A 17,651-nucleotide genomic window follows, 5' to 3' on the forward strand; every position below is an offset into this window, starting at 1 on the left:
TAGTTCATAGCTCCATAAACTAATTTTCAATAAGTTTTAACATAAACCAAATAGGGTTTAACATTATAGTGGATTAGGCTTTTTACCTAGATTGACCTTAGTTCCTTCATGCATTCATATTATACATGAAAAATTGTTTTATGTAAAAATATTGACTAAGTATGAAAATTGGGTTTTTGGAATAATCATTTTCTGAAGATAATTTTTGGCGGCTTTTATTCCTCACACATCAAATAAGAAAACTTGATTTTATGGGAATTTAGTATGAAGTATATATTGACTTAATGAGCCATCATTTTTTGCCTAAATCGTATTTTACACTAAAACCGATTTTTCATATTTTGATTTGGTGGGAATTTGATTTTCTAGTATTTTTATTTGAATCCAAATAGGGGGTACTTCCTTATTTACATTGTAAACTTAAGTAAATGGAGTAATATAAAAATAAATAAAAGTAAAATGACAAAGACATTTACTTAAATGTTGAAAGTGGAAAGTGGAAATAAGGTAATATGTACACTGTTACCATTGGGTCAGAAGGGTCATATGACCCTCCTAGGCCTTAATTGGCTCCGCCCCTGCCTTCATCTAGTGAAGAACAATTTAGATTAGGTAGAAAGTTATCGTATACTTTGGCCTTTCTTTCTTGTGAGAAAACACATTAGCTAATTTGAGCATTGGCTTTCACAGCTATTCTCAGAAATTTAATGGAGCCCCAAATTTGTACCTTTCTCATATACATATAAAGAAAAAGTTGCTCACAGCAAGCTACATTGTAGAAAAAAGCAGCATGATTTCTTCAAAGGGCAGCATCTCAACAAGAGAGACCGCTTCAAATGACTTCATTTCATACAGGCTTCTGGAACTTTCCATGAACCCACACCCTTCGCATGCTCTTCCCATTTCGACGATTAACCGACTTAACGCAGCAGTATTCAAGCTCAATCTGACATAACCACAAGTTATGGAACATTAGACAGTAGAAAATGAAGCAAGTATGTGCACATCTAATTTTAGGATCTCCACGCCCCCCCCACCCCACCCCACCCCAATTGTTTTGTGGTAACAATATGTAAAACTTAGATAAATGAGATGACCATTCAAATCCTGGTTTATTGGACCCACCAGTGTTATGGAATACATTAGAAAAATTAGTACCTCAGTGAAGCCTGCACCCACAAATAGATTCCTCACAGTATCTAAACAGAAGAAATAAGAGCGGGTTCCATCTGATCGCATATACTCCCTGAATCCCACTCTTTTGTCCATCTCAAATCGAAGCATAGACATATCATAGAGGCCTGAATTTCATCAAACTGATTACGTCAGCAGGAAAAATATTAGAAATATTTCTGAAAAGGGGTTGAGAGCTAGAGCTCTTTAAAATCTTTTACAGCTCCAAGTCCAAACCAGGCTCAGATTAATCAATTACCATAATCCCTAAAGAACAGAAGGCCTCCAGGTTTCAGGACAGAAAAACACTCCTTGATGGACTCTGGCATCCTATGAAGTGGTAATGCTGACAGTGTGAATATCTGACATATTTCACAGTGAAAAAAGAAACTCAAATCACCAAAATCTGTTTCTTTGATGAGAAGAAAATGGTGGAAAAGTATTCTAGCCTAACAACTCAAAGCAATGGAGGTCAAAACAGAGGAGCACCAATAAAATTCTAGAAATAAAAGTTACAAAGTGGTTAGCATACTAATATTTAGCAAAGAAATCTAAATGCAGTTCAGCAACTTCCTAAGTCTCTGTTTGAATTGACAGAAAATCTTTACCAAATAGAGACCAGATGATTTGAGACAAGCAAAGTATTTTTACTCCTAAAGCTCTATCTTTTTCCCAGTTAGCAAGCATTCAGACAAAAGATTTCTGATCCAACAAAGTCTATGGGCAAATGTAAGATTCAAAGGTTCTCTGGCCAGTTTGATGTAATGAATGCTTACCAAGGTAACAAAATCAACCCCACCAATGCAACATCTACTTTCACTTAATGAATATGAATCATTAAGATTTTTTTCACTTTTCCCTCTACCATCTGGAGAAACAAGAAAACTGTTTGAGTATTATACTATTATACCTTATATGAGTCTGATTGTACTGCATATAAACATACAATAAACAGATGAAGTAACTAACCTGAAAAGCACACCTGCTGTGTTTGTGCAATATTTTCTTGACAAGGATTGCAGGCCAACCATGTTGGAAACGCGGTTACAGAAAAATCACAACAAAATGGATGAAAACGATGTTCGAAAGATACTTTGTTAGAGGTATATACCGTCTCCTTAACCCTCTCCAGGGCCTCATTGCTGCAATCGCAAGCATAAACAATGATGTTTTCATTGCCACTGTGGAGGAAATAGTATCGTGTGAGGATAACAGGTAGAAAGCAAACAGCATGGTCTGAAACCTATGACAAATATCTCCAGTCTAATGAAAATATACATATAAACAAAACATAAACCAAACCTAAGACTGCAAACCAGACAGAAAGAGCAAATTAACTGAAGAGAAAAAAAAAAACTAAGACTACTAAACCTCAACTAATTAAAGGCCGTTACTGCGGAGGATTCAGATTTCTAAAAGACCGGCAATCATACATGCAAGTAAATTTTGAAACGAGACAAGTTTAGAGGATACCGTAATATAGGAAGAACAGTGCTGCCATTACCACATCCCACCTCCAAAACCTTAGAATTCTCTTTGCAGTTGACTAGTTCAGGGAATTCTTCTAACAGATATCGTCTTTCCTGCATTAAATCGCATAGACTGAATAAAACAAGAGAATAGAAAAATGGATCATAAGTACCCTAAGGGGCAAATTGAAATAAACGAGAAAGAACAAATATGATGCAAAGCCCAGATACTAGTGACATTGGAACTGAAACCCCAATTTGAAAAAGATGGAGACTTTACTTACACAGTAACTATCTATAGTTACATAGAAAGATGGAGGCTTTCCTATAATCATCAACATTCAACAACCCAAATGAAATGGCATATTCCTTAATCAAAAGGGTTAAGAGAGGAAAAGCAATGGGACCTTGAAGAACTTGCCAGAGGCATGCCGGTGGTGAAATGCGTTCCATGCGTGAGACCCAGCAGCAGCATAATGCGCTTCATCTGCGAGTGAAATTGAAATGGGGTTGGGTTGGAAGGGGAGCAAGTGGTAGCTGAACGACGGGTCGTTTTCCACCTGAACTCTTAGCTCATCCCAGTCGAAGTCCTTGCTAAAGTACTCTGCTTTTCTCATTTTCTTCAATTTTACTCAATTTTCAATATAGGTGAACGGTTGAAATTATGAAAGACAGGGGTGAGACTGCAACGCGCAGAGAGAGGGCTAGCTGGAGGCTGAAGAAGAAGAAGGAGGACTGAAATGTAATAATACAATTATAGGAGATGAGAGGAGAGACTAGAGAAGGAAGGGCAATGGCGCTTCTCTCTGGTACTCTGGTTTTGCTCTGCTTCAGTTCAGATGTTAGGGCTCTGGTTTGGCGTCAATTTCAAACACGTGCGAAGCCAGTTTTTTTTCATTTCTTTTTCCAGGAAGCCACACGTGAAAACTACAAACTTGCAAGATGTTGAGTGATTTATAGAACAAAAAAAAAATCTGGATAGTCAAAAACACCCTTGTTTTTTTTTTTTGTTGATTTTGTTATTATTATTATTGTTATTGATCAAATAAATTTATGTTCCTTTCCCTCAGGCTTTTTGAATATGATCAGTTCAGAGACCAAAAGAAGAAAAAGAAAAAGAAAAAAATACAAAGGCAGAAGCAACTGGATGTAGGTTCCTAAAACTTGTGTTGAAGCACCAGGGCAACCCAATCTGAAAGAGCAACACAACACAATCTGTTTTGATTGGATTGGAGTAAATAGCTCAGTGAAGCAATTATACTAATCAATGGAGTATATAGCTCAGTAGAGCACTCATACAACAGAACAGAGTCTGTGACGTTTAATTGTGATATGAAGGGCATATGGTTAGCAATATATAACTACTATATTTTCTAATTAAGTGAAAACTAAGTTTAAAGTTGGATTCTCTATAACTTGTGCTCATTAGAGAGCCTGAAAAAGATGTGGAAGAAAAACTGCTCATTGCTGTACTCTGCGAAGTTCATCTGCCATCCCTTGCAATAGAACAGGTTTTCGAATCAATCCATTCATTCCCATCTGTAGACATCTCTCCCACACATGTTCCTCCGCACTTGCTGTCAGAGCTATGATCAATGGCCAATTAGGGCTGTGGAATTTTCTGATTCTCATTGCCACTTCAAACCCATCCATTTCAGGCATGTGGAGATCCAAAACAACAATTTGAAATGAATTTTCAGCATCACTGAGGGCACTCAGGCATTCGAACCCGGAAGAAACAGCAGTTACTTGACAGCCGAGTTTCTCGAGCAGCTTATTGGTCACAGTCCTGTTTACGTTATCATCATCGGCTACTATAACCCGAAGGCCTCTGAACTGTGAGTTGGAATTTGGTTGCTCCAAGTTATTTCCAGGGAGATACATACTTCTCCCAATAGATGGGAGGATTTGAAACCTGAGAACAAGTGTCATGCTTTCTGCAAAATCCACTGGGTTCATGGATATCCAGATATTGCCTTGCATCATCTGCAGATAATTCATTATAGAAGAATCATAAGTTGATAAAATTACATATAATTTGTCTTCTCATATCAATTCTAATGCATCGTAGTTTTGACCAATTTTAAAAAAAAAGTGAAATCGAACTCTATAAATGAGCCAGACAGAAGACGTATGTTTTGGAAAGGTGCAGGCCAACTTTTCAATTTGAAAACAAAGGAGCCAAACATCTTACAGTCAGGCTAGCTGCAGTGCTGAAGTCTTAATAAAACTTTTTGGCATTTCTTGTAGAAAATGTACATCAAGCAGAACGACCAATATTGAAAAATAAATAAATAAATACACAGCACTTACCTGGACAATCTTTTTACAAATGCTGAAGCTCAGGCCCTTCTTAATTTCATCATTGTTGTGCCTCCCACCAGCATAGTGCGTCAATGAGACTAATCCACCAGGACGAGAACTTCCCTCACTAATCTCAAATTCAAACTTTATAGATACGTACTCATCTGGTACATTTGATCTCCAGATTCCTTGCAATCTATCATCCTGGCCCTCACTACCACTCTCTGAAATAGCCCGGAAGATGACAGTCCCCACGCCATTATAGGTGCTCAATAGATACCCAACCATATGCAATATTACTTGGAAAGCCCTTCTTTCATCCCCAATCACCTGATTAGGCAATGAGCTTTGAACATCAACTTCAAAACTAAAGCCTTTATACATACACAGGCACTCGGCAAGACAAGAAGCTTCCTTGATCATAGAATGTAGTTGAAATGGCCTCATCTCCAACGGGAACCTTCCATTATCTTTTGCTGACATCTCCATCACATCATTGATCAAAGTGCAGAGAACATAACTAGTTTTCGCCATTGTGTCCACAATTAAGCTCTGTTTGAAACTTAAATTCTCTTGAAACATAGAAAGCAAGCCCAAAATCGTATGCATTGGCCTTCTCATTCCATGACTCATTACCTTCTGAAATGAGTGCCTTGCTTGGCTGGCCATCATTGCATTCTTCTTCGCCTGTTGCAACGCACGATTTTGTTCACCCAGTTTCTCTCTCATTAGTTGAGACTCTTCAAGTACTGCAGCATGGGATAGAGCCACAGCAACCTGGTCAGCCACAACTTCAACTATCTCCATCTCATGATGGCTCCAACCTCTAGAATCCATTACTGGAAGAACCAAAACCAATATCGCATAATGAGTGTCAACCAACTGCGGTGTACCCCCTTTGAAATTTGAAACCCGAAGCATTGGCATTCGGATTGCTGCCACAGCACCTGATTCACCAGACTCACCACTACTTGCAGATCCAAGTGCTGATTCAGGCCTTAGGATTGTTACCCTCTCGCTCTCTCTTATCTCCAACACATCTGGGTCATTAATTGGGATAGAACGGAGATAATTTCGCGAAGAACTTGATTTCAACTCATGGGTCAGGTTCATCTCTGCTCTATTCTCATTCGGCATCCAAACAGCACAATTATGCAAGTCTAATGTCTTTGAAAGCTCAACCAGAGTTGTATACAATATGGTATGCTTATCCAGTGACTTTCTAATTTCACGGGTCAGCATTCGGACATGCCAACTCGCTTCCTTTTGTATCTTCATCATCCCAACCTCTTGGTCTAATTCCAACACATTTTGCCTCAAGAACAGTTCTCTCACTTTCACTTTGAGAATAAGAGGAAACAGAGTTAAAAGGGTTATTGCAGTTGCACATGAGACCAAGGCTGTGAGGAATTTGGCAATGGTGAGGGACAGCATCAACTGGAATGATTGGCGGCCGTTGTACGTCCATGCATTTAGCAAATGGGTCAATCCACAAAGGACTATAAACGCAATAAACTGAAGGAGGACCCATTTGAATGGAACGTTTGAGCAGCTGACAAAGTAAAGAAGTTCTATAGGGATTGAAAAATATGCTATTGCAATCAAGAAATCACTCACTCTTTGGTACTCTAAAATGTTTGGAATGCTCCAAAAACCCTCCTCGTCACAATTACAATGTGCAAAGTCATTATCAATGGCTGAAACAAATCTAATGAAATAGAAAACTAACAATCCAAGAGCTAATTCTCTTAACATTGCATCCACCCAAGTGATTAACTTGTTCACAGCATTTTGCTTGGTTGAAAGTTCTTATTTTTCAAACTCCTGAAGAACCAAATTTCACTTGCAAACCGAAAAACTAAAGAGAACTAGTTGAATCGTATCAGTGCGATACCAACTTAAAAATTGAAAACTCACTTCCGTATTCTAAGATTTGGAAACACCCACCTGGATTTTCGGAGTAAAACTGACATAACCATCTGCTAAATTCTAAAGATCTAACCAACCCATCTGCTAAATTCTATTTCAAATCAAAATTGTCTATAAGCTTCCTCACTCGTTATTTTTTTCTGGGTTTTACAACCCTTCTTCCATTTTAGTAGAAGAAGAAATTGAAAACCGACATTTTCTTCCTCCGTAGAAGCCGTAGAAGGAAAACGAACCAAAATTATAAGTAAAAGAAGCTTTCAGCTTCTCAAAATGGAAGAGTAAGCAAGAAAAGAAACAAAAATCAGAAAGGTACCTAAAAGAACACACCTCGTGCCTCCCGTGGCTAAACCAAATTTCACCTTATTCACTGTCTCACAAATCAAAACTTTATTGCTAAACTGAACTTTTTTTAATGCAAAACGACCCACCGCCCACCGCCAAAAACCCAATCTTTCACTGCCAGCAACACCAAATCCTCCACTGCTAGCCCAACACAAACCCAAGAAACCAACTTATTACAAACAGCCAAAACGAAAAAGGAATAAAAAACTAACGAAACAAACCGGAGAACGAAGCTGACTCAGAAAGGAAGGGATCAGTTGTCATGTTGAAGGGAGATTGTGGGACCCACACGTGTATGTGAAGAGAACTTGGACCTTCTTTTTAGAAAAGGTGCTAACTTATTTATTGCAGCTTGTAATAAAATATGAACGGTTTTTTAATTTTCTTTTTTATAATTAAAAATGTGGGCGAGCACACATGGTGGGGCGTGCATCAGTGTTTCACCGTTGGATGGATACGATGATATTGTACGTGGCAGATTTGGCCTTTGGGAGGTGTGACCGTTAGAAGTTGACCCGGTGAGTCGGTTCGGTGTGAAATGGGTGACTCACATTCTAACATCTATCAGCTAGTGGTCAACAGGTAGCTTTGACTTTTTTTGTTTGTTTTCATTGGGAGGAGCCCAAGTTGATTAAGCCCAACAGGAATGAAAACAAACCACAAGGCGAAGGCCCAGAAATGGGAAGGAGCCCAAACAGGCAGATGAAGAAAACACAATAACTGACAACAACTAATCGACAAAACAAAAGCAAAGAACAGAGCCAGAGTTGTAGTAAGAAATAGATGGAACTCAGAAAAAGAAAGACAGGACCACAGAGACTAGAAGAGCTCAGCAATCCGAGGAAGATTAAACTGGATATGGATGTATTTGGTGTCTCTTCAACACCAGGCGCGCTTTTCTTGGTTATCTTTCTGTACTCACAAATTGATAACATATAATCGACATCACCAAAACTGTTGCGTGCATGAATTTGTATGCTGCACAAGAGTTATCAGCGTCAAGAGTTTGTTATTGCTAAATTTAATCAGGAAAAGTTGGATCACAACTAATAATAATATATTGGTTTAATTATGTGAATCTCTCTCTTGTCTATATATATATATATATAACACATGGCCTTGGTAGCCCTTCTTGGTAGATAGATCATAGGCCTTTCCATTACCAACTTCCTAAAATAATAGCTTTGATTAATTTACAGATGGCATCAACATCATCAGCCAAGAAGAAAAATAACCCTGCAGATTCATCATCACTTCGCCAAGTGACCGTTTCCAGCGCACATGATGTAGTTGTTGCTCTGGAAACTAGAGATGAGCGAAAGTTTAGCTTCCGTGTTCCGGAAACTGTAAATGACGGAGATTACATGTCTATCCGAAGTCAAATTCATACTAGTAATGCATGTTACCAGAGAAATGATGTTATTGCCAACCCTAGAGATCTGACACCCCCTCCTCCTCCTGCAGAATATTTACCTCCATATCAGCACTTTAGAATAATGTAATCCATTAACATTAATGGTGAGATTTTTATACTAATCTGTTCGGTGACTATTGACTATTGACTATTGTTAGCTAGCTCTGATCATTAATCTTATAATCAGGTGACTAATTTCTTAACTTCTCTGTCTTAAATATTTTGTTTTGTTGTTCTTGTTGCAGGTTTATGCAGCTGCAGCCTGTTGCTCTGCGGAGTTTCAACTATCTTTAGCTTAATTATGTTTTTTTAGCTTTCAATTATCGAATGTAATAATAATTACTGGACCTGGTTAATTATTATGTTGTCTACTTCTTCATTAATATTCAAATGTTGGACTGCTAGTTTATATATGTAGTATTAATGCATGCAGTTTATTTATTTATTTTGTTTTCATGTATGTCCAAAAAACAACTGAGCCTAATGAAGATGAGTGTCAGCTTTTCTTGACTATTTATTTATGGTCAATGACCTTGCATTATGTCTGAAAATCTTCATTACAGTCACACGTGAAGAGATGGACCCTTCTAATCTGACATACAATAAAAGAAAGACAAGTGAACCACATTAATTAGTGCCAAAGTTTCAGATTTTAATTTCAGTTTCAGACATGGAAACTTGCTCAAATCTTGACATATGAAGAAGAAGAACATCATCTTATGTTGTTATATGAAGCACTAGAACACAAGTGTCCTGTCCCAACAAACTGACAAGCTACATTTCGTCTGCGAATGACTAGAGTCTGATTGCTCCAAGATTGTGTCTTGAAGATAAGTCATCGTTTGGATGGTCCAATCTGGGCAATTTTTTTATTTCCTTTTCAGTCAGGTTTGTGATACCTTTTCCTTGTCCATTAGGGATTTTTCATCTGTTGGCATTTAAATTCATGGTTTCAGTTGTATTTCCTAGATTTTCGATTATTAGCAGTGAACTCTCATACCTTTAGGCGAACTAAATTCGTTTTTTCTTTTTTCCCAAAAAAAAAGGGGGAAACTTCAAAACGAAGACGATGGAGGCGTCGGAGGTTCCCGTAGCAACAGTGACTCAGCGCAGCCAAAAGAGTGTAGAGAGCCAAGTCGGTCGTATCTACGAAAGCTTCGCCAAACTTCCCCCGGACGCCCAATTTCGAATGTAAAAAATTTTCCTTCTTTCTTGCTTGTTTTTATTTTTTTTTATAACAGTTGGTTTGGTTTCGTTGGTAGTAGAATTTAAATAATAATAATAATGAAGTTTTCTGGTTGTTGATGTTAAAGGTTGGAACTTAAGCGTGAGAATCACATAGATTACCTAAAAGGGGGTCTCAGACAACTCCCAAGCTCCTTCTGCGTTTTGGATGCCCTGTATAACTCTCTCTCTGCCTTTCTCTCTCCTAAATTGGATGATTAAAGTTTTGATTTTTGTGACATATGGTTGGATTTGTTTTCAGTCGACCGTGGGTTTGCTTTTGGAATTTGCACTCATTGGCTTTACTAGGAGAGTCTGTTGACGCCCAATTGCAAAACAACATCATTTATTTCCTTAGCCTTTGTCAGGTATGTATGTATTATAACTTATAAGACAACCACATTGCTCTCTCTGCCTGCTTAAATGAAACACAAGTAAAGGCCGGTGCTTTGAGTTCTCCTCATCAAGTTGTCTTTCTCTTGCATTCCAGGACCCAAATGGTGGTTATGGTGGCGGACCCGGACAGGCAAGTATATGGTCGCCACATTTGCCCCTGGTGGCTTAGTCATTCTTGATGCATAATATTTCCTAATACCTCTTTGGCGTTATTTTTCATAGCTTGAATTGACCTACTCATCTCTCATTGCTTCTATGCTCTATTATGTCATGCATTCTTCTGCTTAGATTGTTCATTGTTTTAATCAGATGCCACATCTTGCAACAACTTATGCTGCAGTCTGTTCACTCGTTACTCTGGGCGGTCATAAAGCTCTTTCGTCAATTAATAGGTGATTAGTTTATGCTCCTTGAGAACGAACTCACATATTTTACACAATGCAATGCAATGCAATCTGATCCTTTGGGAAGTGATTTGACATGATTTTTTCTTCTTCAGAAGTGAAATGTACATGTTTCTACAACAAATGAAACACCTAAGTGGCGGCTTCAGGTTTGAAATCACATTAATTTGTGTGTTCTTTTGGCTTAAAAGCGGTAAAAACTGACCCAATTTTCCAGATGTATACTTTTGTTTCTAGAAGTTTGGAACTGTATTTGATTCCTTACTTTTCCCCAGGGTTCATGATGGTGGAGAAATTGATGTCCGGGCCTGCTACGCTGCAATTTCTGTTAGTCTCTCCTCTCAACACAAATTCATTCATATGTTACTGGTGCACACGCCCATTCTTAATGCATATAACTACTCTGTTCTTGAGCATAGTTCTCAAAACTACAATATGAACTTCTCTGACTTGGGTAATAACAAAAGTTGAACATTTTGTCTCAAATGACTCGTATCCAATGATCACAAGTTCTAATAGAAGTCTGGCCGTATGGCCAAGATGTTTCCATGTGCTCCTCTATCTACTCCCAAAGTCTTATTGAACTTGCTAAGGCTTGTGCTACTTGTTCCATCCTTAAATTTGTCCTAAAAATTGTGGTATTGTCTGAATATTCATTGAATTACTTATGGTTCTGTTCTTTACTTACAACGTTGTTATATGCTTGCTTAATTTCAACACTCATTCGCAGGTAGCAAGTATTTTGAACATTTTGGATGATGAACTCGTGCAGAATGTTGGAAACTACATCTTGAGGTTGCTTAAAGCTTGTTCTGCTTGATATGGATTGGCATTTGATCAGGGATAAATTACATTTTCTGTATTTGCAGTTGTCAGACTTATGAAGGTGGCATTTCTGCAGAACCTGGTACTGAAGCTCATGGCGGGTATATCTCAAACTTCTATCTGTTTGAACATCATTAACACAATTTGCACAATGGCCTCTTTGCCGGATTATATGAATGAAGTATTAAGAGACGTCGGTTGGATAGATCTATTAGTTTTTGATAGATCCGATAATCTTTTTCTTCAGGTACACCTTCTGTGGGGTGGCAACGATGATTATGATCAATCAGGTCAATCAACTGGACTTGCCGAGACTAATTGTAAGAAAATTTAACGTTGTTTTCAATGAACATGTTTTGAACCTCTCCAATCCTAAGACAAATGTTGTTCTCTATTGTAATTGGTGTTAGGATTGGTTGGTATTTCAACAAGGGAAGGAGTGCGGATTTAAGGGGAGGACTAATAAATTGGTTGATTGCTGCTACTCCTTCTGGCAGGTGATTTTCTTTCCTTCATCTGTTAAGGGATTCTTCTTCATCGTCTCATAGTTGAATTAATTGATATAAGTGACCAGGGAGGTACTTTTGCATTACTACAAAGAGCATGTTCAACTTTTGATCAACAACTGGTGATCCCTGTTGAGGGCAAAAGTTTTGAAGGTAGGCTGACTTAGACAAGTTTCAGATGTTTGGCCATGTGTTCTTACTTTTTTTTTTTTTTTTTTGGCTTAAAATAAATTTGCCTTTCAACACCCAAATTTTGTTTTGACTTTCTAAAATTTGATGTTGTGGGTTTTAATCTTATAATTCTTCCATTCTTTGTATGCATGGCTGAATGCTTTCTGTGCAGTAAATTTCAATGATATTGGTTATAATTTTGTCAAGAGAAGGGTAGAAATGGGGCCACTTTTTGATGGACTTGCATTGCAGCTATACTTACTTTTATGCTCACAGGTTTGGTTTTCAAATACCACCTTCCATCCATAGTTCTTCGAGTTCTTACTTTACGGGGATTAATATTTTAACTTGATTTGGTTGATGCAGGAGGTGGATGGTGGACTAAAAGACAAACCTGGGAAATCCAGAGACTTCTATCACACGTGTTATGCTCTAAGTGGTCTTTCTGTAAGTCAACATATCTGGTCAGATGATGAGTCTCTACTGATGCCGAGAGCAGTGTTGGGTACCTATTCCAATTTGTTGGAACCAATCCATCCCCTCTTTAATGTTGTCTTAGAACGCTACCATGAAGCAAGGGGCTTCTTTACAACATTCTGACTCAGTAATATTATTGTCCTTTGAGGTGAGCTGACGTGTGGAATTTCATTAAATTATAGGTATTTAAGTTCTGTACATGTAACATGTACTCACATCCAAGAATGAAAAAGCAGATTTTCCAGTTAACACAATTTGATTTGAACCCTTCATCATCAAACGAGAACTTGTATACCATGGAGACAACACTCTTTTGCTACGGCCACTTTAATGTTTTTAGGTACGAACCTTTAACAAAATGCAGGTGTAGAACTGTGATAATAACAGAATGGATAAATATACGCTACCATATTATATTCAGCCAAGTATAAAACAGAAACTGGCCAGCAACCCCTATGCGCACGGATACTACGAGCAATATTGAAGGCGTCAAAATATTTCAACAGGAGGAAGTCACAGGTATGGGACTTTTCATAAGCCATCATCTCTAATGTATGGTGCACGCTACAAACAGCATAAGCTGACAAAAAGTTCCGGTATGTATTATACATCTATCTACGACAAAACAGTGCTTCCAAATCCAAAAGCAAGCCCTAATCTGGAATTTGATCATAGTCCCCATTTTCTGGAGATTGGTGTGCTGCACGACCTGCTCTTCCTGCAAAATAAAATATCTCCTTTTCAGACTCTCTCATAAGTCATACCTGCGAGCAATGTCTATCTATAGAATCTTTTATAATTGTGAACGTGTGGTGAGAGGGGATTATACCTGTCAATTCATAAGCACCAGTGCCTCTAGCATCCGGACCGCCCCTCCAATCTGTGGGCCGTGAAGGTGCGACATGCATGCCCTGAATCATAAAATGACTTCCTCCAATAGCTTGCTGATCATCATTTCCCCGGACGAGAGTTCTTCCAGAAGGGTCAACTGCCGAGCGGAAGCTTACGTTCATCATTTCCCCAGCTGTTGGCAACTTGGTCGCAGAAGCATCACCCTTTACGCTAGGAGTGACATCCTTCTTGGCATCAACCATAAATGTTCCAACAATAACCTGTAGGTGCAAATAGCAAGTGATTCAGAAATACAGCAGAAGCATTTATCAAACATGCCAACTGAAACGAGCAGAGACTGCAATTAAGAAGAAAATGTTACAGAAATGTCCCAGTGCCTAATAACATGGAAAAAATCAATTTGAGGCATCAGATGACATCCAAAGCACCAAGTCAACTATATGGTTAGCAACTATATGCTTCAAGGCAGAGACAGCAGTAGCTAGTATCTTCTGCCACAGTTGTGCACTAACAACATATTATGGATATCTGATCAACAAAAAATCACTTTTTCTAAAATAGTACCTGCACAGGGCCTGCAGCCTTCAGGGGCCCACCAACTCCACCGCCGATGATTTGCCCATCTGTACTAGATAGGCACACACTGAGCCCACCAGCCCTCCCTCCAAGGTCAGTACGTACGTAAGACCCAGACAGTGAAATAATCTCAAAACGACCCTACAATCAGAAAGAAATCATTATACTTTGATGGACTAAACATGAGGCAGATGATCAAGAAGTCCCACTTCAATCTGTCAAGTTAACTGGCAGTATAAAGGACTTAACCAAACATAAGTAGAATCTTTTGAGCAACTAATGAAATGCTTTTTCAGGCACATTTCAAAACAATTTATTTACATAATTTTTGTTTCACAATTCCACAAAATTTCTGGATAGAAAAAGCATATGCACAATTCTAAAACTAATATTTTCATTATTATTTCCAAATAAACCACTAATGTCCTTTAGCAGCCAAAACAGAAAGCAAAAGAAAGAATCTTAAAATTCATTGTCATTTCCTCCCTTTTTTCCTCCCTAACTACACACCCACACAAAGAGGAAAGACACCTTGCCTAATTATAATTGTAGCAATGAATCCTACCTGAATAAATTGGATGCTAATAAAATCAAACTTCAGCCACCCAAATTGCTATGGACGGTGTAATTTTTCACCAATCATATGGTGTATTCCTTGGTAGAATTTGCATGCCAATATGGCTTTCAAACCAGAACTGTTATTTTCAAGTGATAATTGTTATTTTCAGATTTTAGAACAGCAGCTTTGCCGTATCTCAAATTAACTAAATGAAGACCTAACAAAAAATTAATCTGAACTTGTACATTTAGGCTCCTTAAGAGAGCACACAGATAAATTAACCTGTTAGTTTCCAATAGTGAGCACAGTTGCCCACTAAGAATCTAATACCATCTGGAGACTCACTAATGCAAAGCAGTGACCTAGTATACACATACCTTGAACAAAACACTAAATCTGATACTCCAAATTTGACTTCAAATACAATTTGTTGCAAGATAACTGCTGTTTCTGATATTTACTTTTTATTTTTTCATTACGAAGTGCATCACCGCTGTTCCCATATGAATGGGTCAAAAGACTAAACTATCCCACTTGGAAAAGGTTGAAGACCAAAAATTTACCTCATATGTAATGTTGCCTCCTGAAGTAGCTGGCTGGCGGAGAGAAGCATTTGAGATTGTACCAGAAGCAGACAGAATGCATATTTCACGCTTACTCTGTTGCATAAAAAACATAATTTTCTGGCCCACATCCTGTTAGACGTGTCACTAAACTGTGTGAGCAGATAATAAATAAAGAAAAAATAACAAAGGAAACACTCTATAATAAAGACGGCACATAAACAAGGTACGATCAGGCAATTGTCGATTTTTAAAAAATACAATAGTAACTGCACCAACAAAAAACCATAAACAAATTCAAGGAATTATTCTGTATCCAAGATCGGCATGTGACACAATTGAAACACAGATGTGAAATGGAAAGAAAAAAAAGTATTTCATGCAATCAGAAACGAAAGAGCTACAATCCAGTATCTGCAATTTATGGAAGAAAAGGGTGAGTTTGAAAGGAAAATCATGAATTAAACTGTCGCGGTATTCCTAAACTAACTACACTACTGCTTTGAGAATTAATTAGGACATGCATACCTCCCCAGCAGCTACAGTTAAAACATGTGGTGTAAAACCTTGCCCTGCATTGCCTACATCAACCAATTAAGAGGAAAAGCACAACATGAGGGTGTTAAATTATAATTATTTATACCAACATTGTCAAACAAGAAAAAGACATTTAAACAGCATTCAATAAAACATATATACTTCTTATGAGCTAATGAAAACATTATACAAGGAAAATAGGGTAGGTTAGCTGGTCACCTAAGCTTTAACCAAGCCTTTTTTTTCTTTTCCTAATTTACATGACATGACAGAATAATAGAGGTTATAAATAAATACTGGGACAGAAAGGACCTTCAGAAGTGGGAAGAAAAAATTCATATTCGGCAAGTAATATACAACATTCTTAAATGCAAATAGGTTTTAGATCAACTAACCACTGTGAACTAAATGTCTAGTTATTATCTCCATTCTCAATATAAAATCTAACAGTAAGTGTGAGAAGTAGAATTCTAAAGAACAAAACAAAAAAGTCTTGCAAACCACAAAAACCTTGTGTCATCTACTGATAGAAATTCAACGAGCAACCCAGTTTCATACTTCCATTAAACCATTGAAATTACTTTTTCATGCATCGTGATTGTTCCTGGTTGCTAAAATATGCCACTTTGGACTATAATATTGACATATGCCTCACACAAGTTTTCATTTGGGAGGGGCAGAAAATCTTTTATCCAGACAGGAGCTTGTACGAGTTTCTTATCAATATCTTTCTCTCAAGCCAACCAAAATTTCCGCTCCATAAGGTGTGTGATCTGGAGAGAAATTTGGTTCATGTGAATAAAAATTACCAATTATATTATGTTCTGTTTGTATTTCCCCAAAAGCTTCTCATTTGAAAAAATGGAGGTCATACTATTCTATTTCAAAATTAACGTTTCAACTATGCCCATCATTCGGAAATAGTTAAGTTGAATTATGATAGACCAACATAACAGAAACTGGATAGAACACGGAGAGTGAAGACACTAAATAGGCATATAAACAATGCAATAAAAAACATGTATAAACTCAGGCACTGCAACAAAACCCTCTAAACTACAACGAATTCACAATAAACCATGAAAAAATAAAACCAAAAAGAACTAATAACAAAGAGGGCAAGCACTAAGAAACAATGGATATTAAAAAGCCTACATAAAACTGGAGCAGTTTGCAAAAGAACCCTCCTAGAAACAAAAATTTCCCAAACAAACACAAATAGGGTATTTCCAGAATACCCACCCAGAACAACCAAGTGTGAATCTTTCCAAGACAATGCAACCAAAAGTTTGAAACACATATAGAAATTGAAGCAAATTGCAATAAAGACAACAAATTTCGCAACCAAACCATAAAAAATCCAAAAGGCTATTTGCAACCCACCAAGAGAAAACTGCTGAGATTTCTTGGTAGACCCAGAATAAGAAGGCGAGGCAGAGCCATGGTGGTCCTTTTTCTCCTTAGAGGATGAGGAGTGAGATGACGTCGTCGCCGCCTTCTTGGCTGCCAAAGCCTGTTCCGGCGTGCCATACTTTCTGGGCCTTCCTCGCTTCCTTTTCGCGGGCTCAAGTGGCGAGGTCACCGCTGAGGAGGGCACCGAGTGAGAGTACACCATGTGGGACCCATCAGTGGAGTGGGTATTTGGCAAAAGCCCATTGGTCGGTGATGCAGTGTTTGTGGCTGTGACAGTTGCGACGGTGCCGGTGCCGGTGGTGGTGGTGGGGTGTTGGAAGTAGGAGCTCAGTTGGTTTTCATTAGGTTCCATTTTGAGTTTTAGAGAGAGAGAGCGTGCGTCTGTGTCGAATAACAAAATTAATTTTTTTATTTTACTCTTTTTTATTTTATTTTTGGTTGGTTTTCTTGGTATGCGTTTGTGTATGTGTGGTGTGATTTTGGCCGTTGGATTAGGTTTAGGTTTGATTTGACATTT

At 38.0% G+C, this 17,651-nt stretch overlaps 4 protein-coding genes across 6 annotated transcripts; 1 reads left to right on the forward strand and 3 right to left on the reverse strand.

Moving 5' to 3' along the window:
* Positions 1-471: 471 nt before the first annotated feature.
* LOC110754257 (Methyltransferase family protein) lies at positions 472-3,567 on the reverse strand. The gene is made up of 7 exons (XM_021955314.2): positions 3,050-3,567; positions 2,647-2,756; positions 2,143-2,354; positions 1,950-2,041; positions 1,433-1,535; positions 1,159-1,301; positions 472-946 (listed from the first exon to the last, which is right to left on the reverse strand). The coding sequence occupies exons 1-7, from the start codon at positions 3,257-3,259 to the stop codon at positions 848-850; spliced, it is 969 nt and encodes a 322-aa protein (XP_021811006.2). The 5' UTR covers positions 3,260-3,567; the 3' UTR covers positions 472-847.
* A 268-nt stretch (positions 3,568-3,835) lies between these two features.
* Positions 3,836-7,513, reverse strand: EIN4 (Signal transduction histidine kinase, hybrid-type, ethylene sensor). The gene is made up of 2 exons (XM_021955378.2): positions 4,956-7,513; positions 3,836-4,628 (listed from the first exon to the last, which is right to left on the reverse strand). The coding sequence occupies exons 1-2, from the start codon at positions 6,699-6,701 to the stop codon at positions 4,104-4,106; spliced, it is 2,271 nt and encodes a 756-aa protein (XP_021811070.2). The 5' UTR covers positions 6,702-7,513; the 3' UTR covers positions 3,836-4,103.
* Positions 7,514-9,193: 1,680 nt separating this feature from the next.
* LOC110754256 (protein farnesyltransferase subunit beta-like) lies at positions 9,194-12,888 on the forward strand. Of its 3 annotated transcripts, none has more exons than XR_002526266.2 (15): positions 9,194-9,519; positions 9,678-9,822; positions 9,945-10,031; positions 10,118-10,223; positions 10,346-10,381; positions 10,561-10,643; positions 10,751-10,804; positions 10,931-10,982; positions 11,386-11,450; positions 11,525-11,581; positions 11,728-11,800; positions 11,891-11,977; positions 12,055-12,139; positions 12,370-12,433; positions 12,524-12,594. XR_002526266.2 is itself a non-coding variant. In XM_021955313.2 (15 exons), exons 2-14 carry the CDS (start codon positions 9,701-9,703, stop codon positions 12,391-12,393), a joined length of 936 nt encoding a protein of 311 aa, XP_021811005.1. In that variant the 5' UTR covers positions 9,194-9,519; positions 9,678-9,700; the 3' UTR covers positions 12,394-12,433; positions 12,524-12,662. The 3 variants fall into 3 exon arrangements, 2 of the variants coding, with proteins under 2 accessions (XP_021811005.1, XP_021811003.1); XM_021955313.2 differs by having other exon boundaries at positions 12,365-12,433; positions 12,524-12,662; XM_021955311.2 differs by having other exon boundaries at positions 9,199-9,519; positions 12,330-12,433; positions 12,524-12,888.
* Positions 12,889-13,023: 135 nt separating this feature from the next.
* Positions 13,024-17,538, reverse strand: LOC110754343 (AT hook motif DNA-binding family protein). The gene is made up of 6 exons (XM_021955402.2): positions 17,105-17,538; positions 15,713-15,765; positions 15,185-15,316; positions 14,051-14,203; positions 13,464-13,746; positions 13,024-13,352 (listed from the first exon to the last, which is right to left on the reverse strand). Exons 1-6 carry the CDS (start codon positions 17,484-17,486, stop codon positions 13,288-13,290), a joined length of 1,068 nt encoding a protein of 355 aa, XP_021811094.2. The 5' UTR covers positions 17,487-17,538; the 3' UTR covers positions 13,024-13,287.
* Positions 17,539-17,651: the final 113 nt, after the last annotated feature.

Source organism: Prunus avium, chromosome 6 (assembly GCF_965620075.1).
Source record: "Prunus avium chromosome 6, drPruAviu1.hap1.1, whole genome shotgun sequence".
Taxonomy (NCBI): Eukaryota; Viridiplantae; Streptophyta; class Magnoliopsida; order Rosales; family Rosaceae; genus Prunus; species Prunus avium.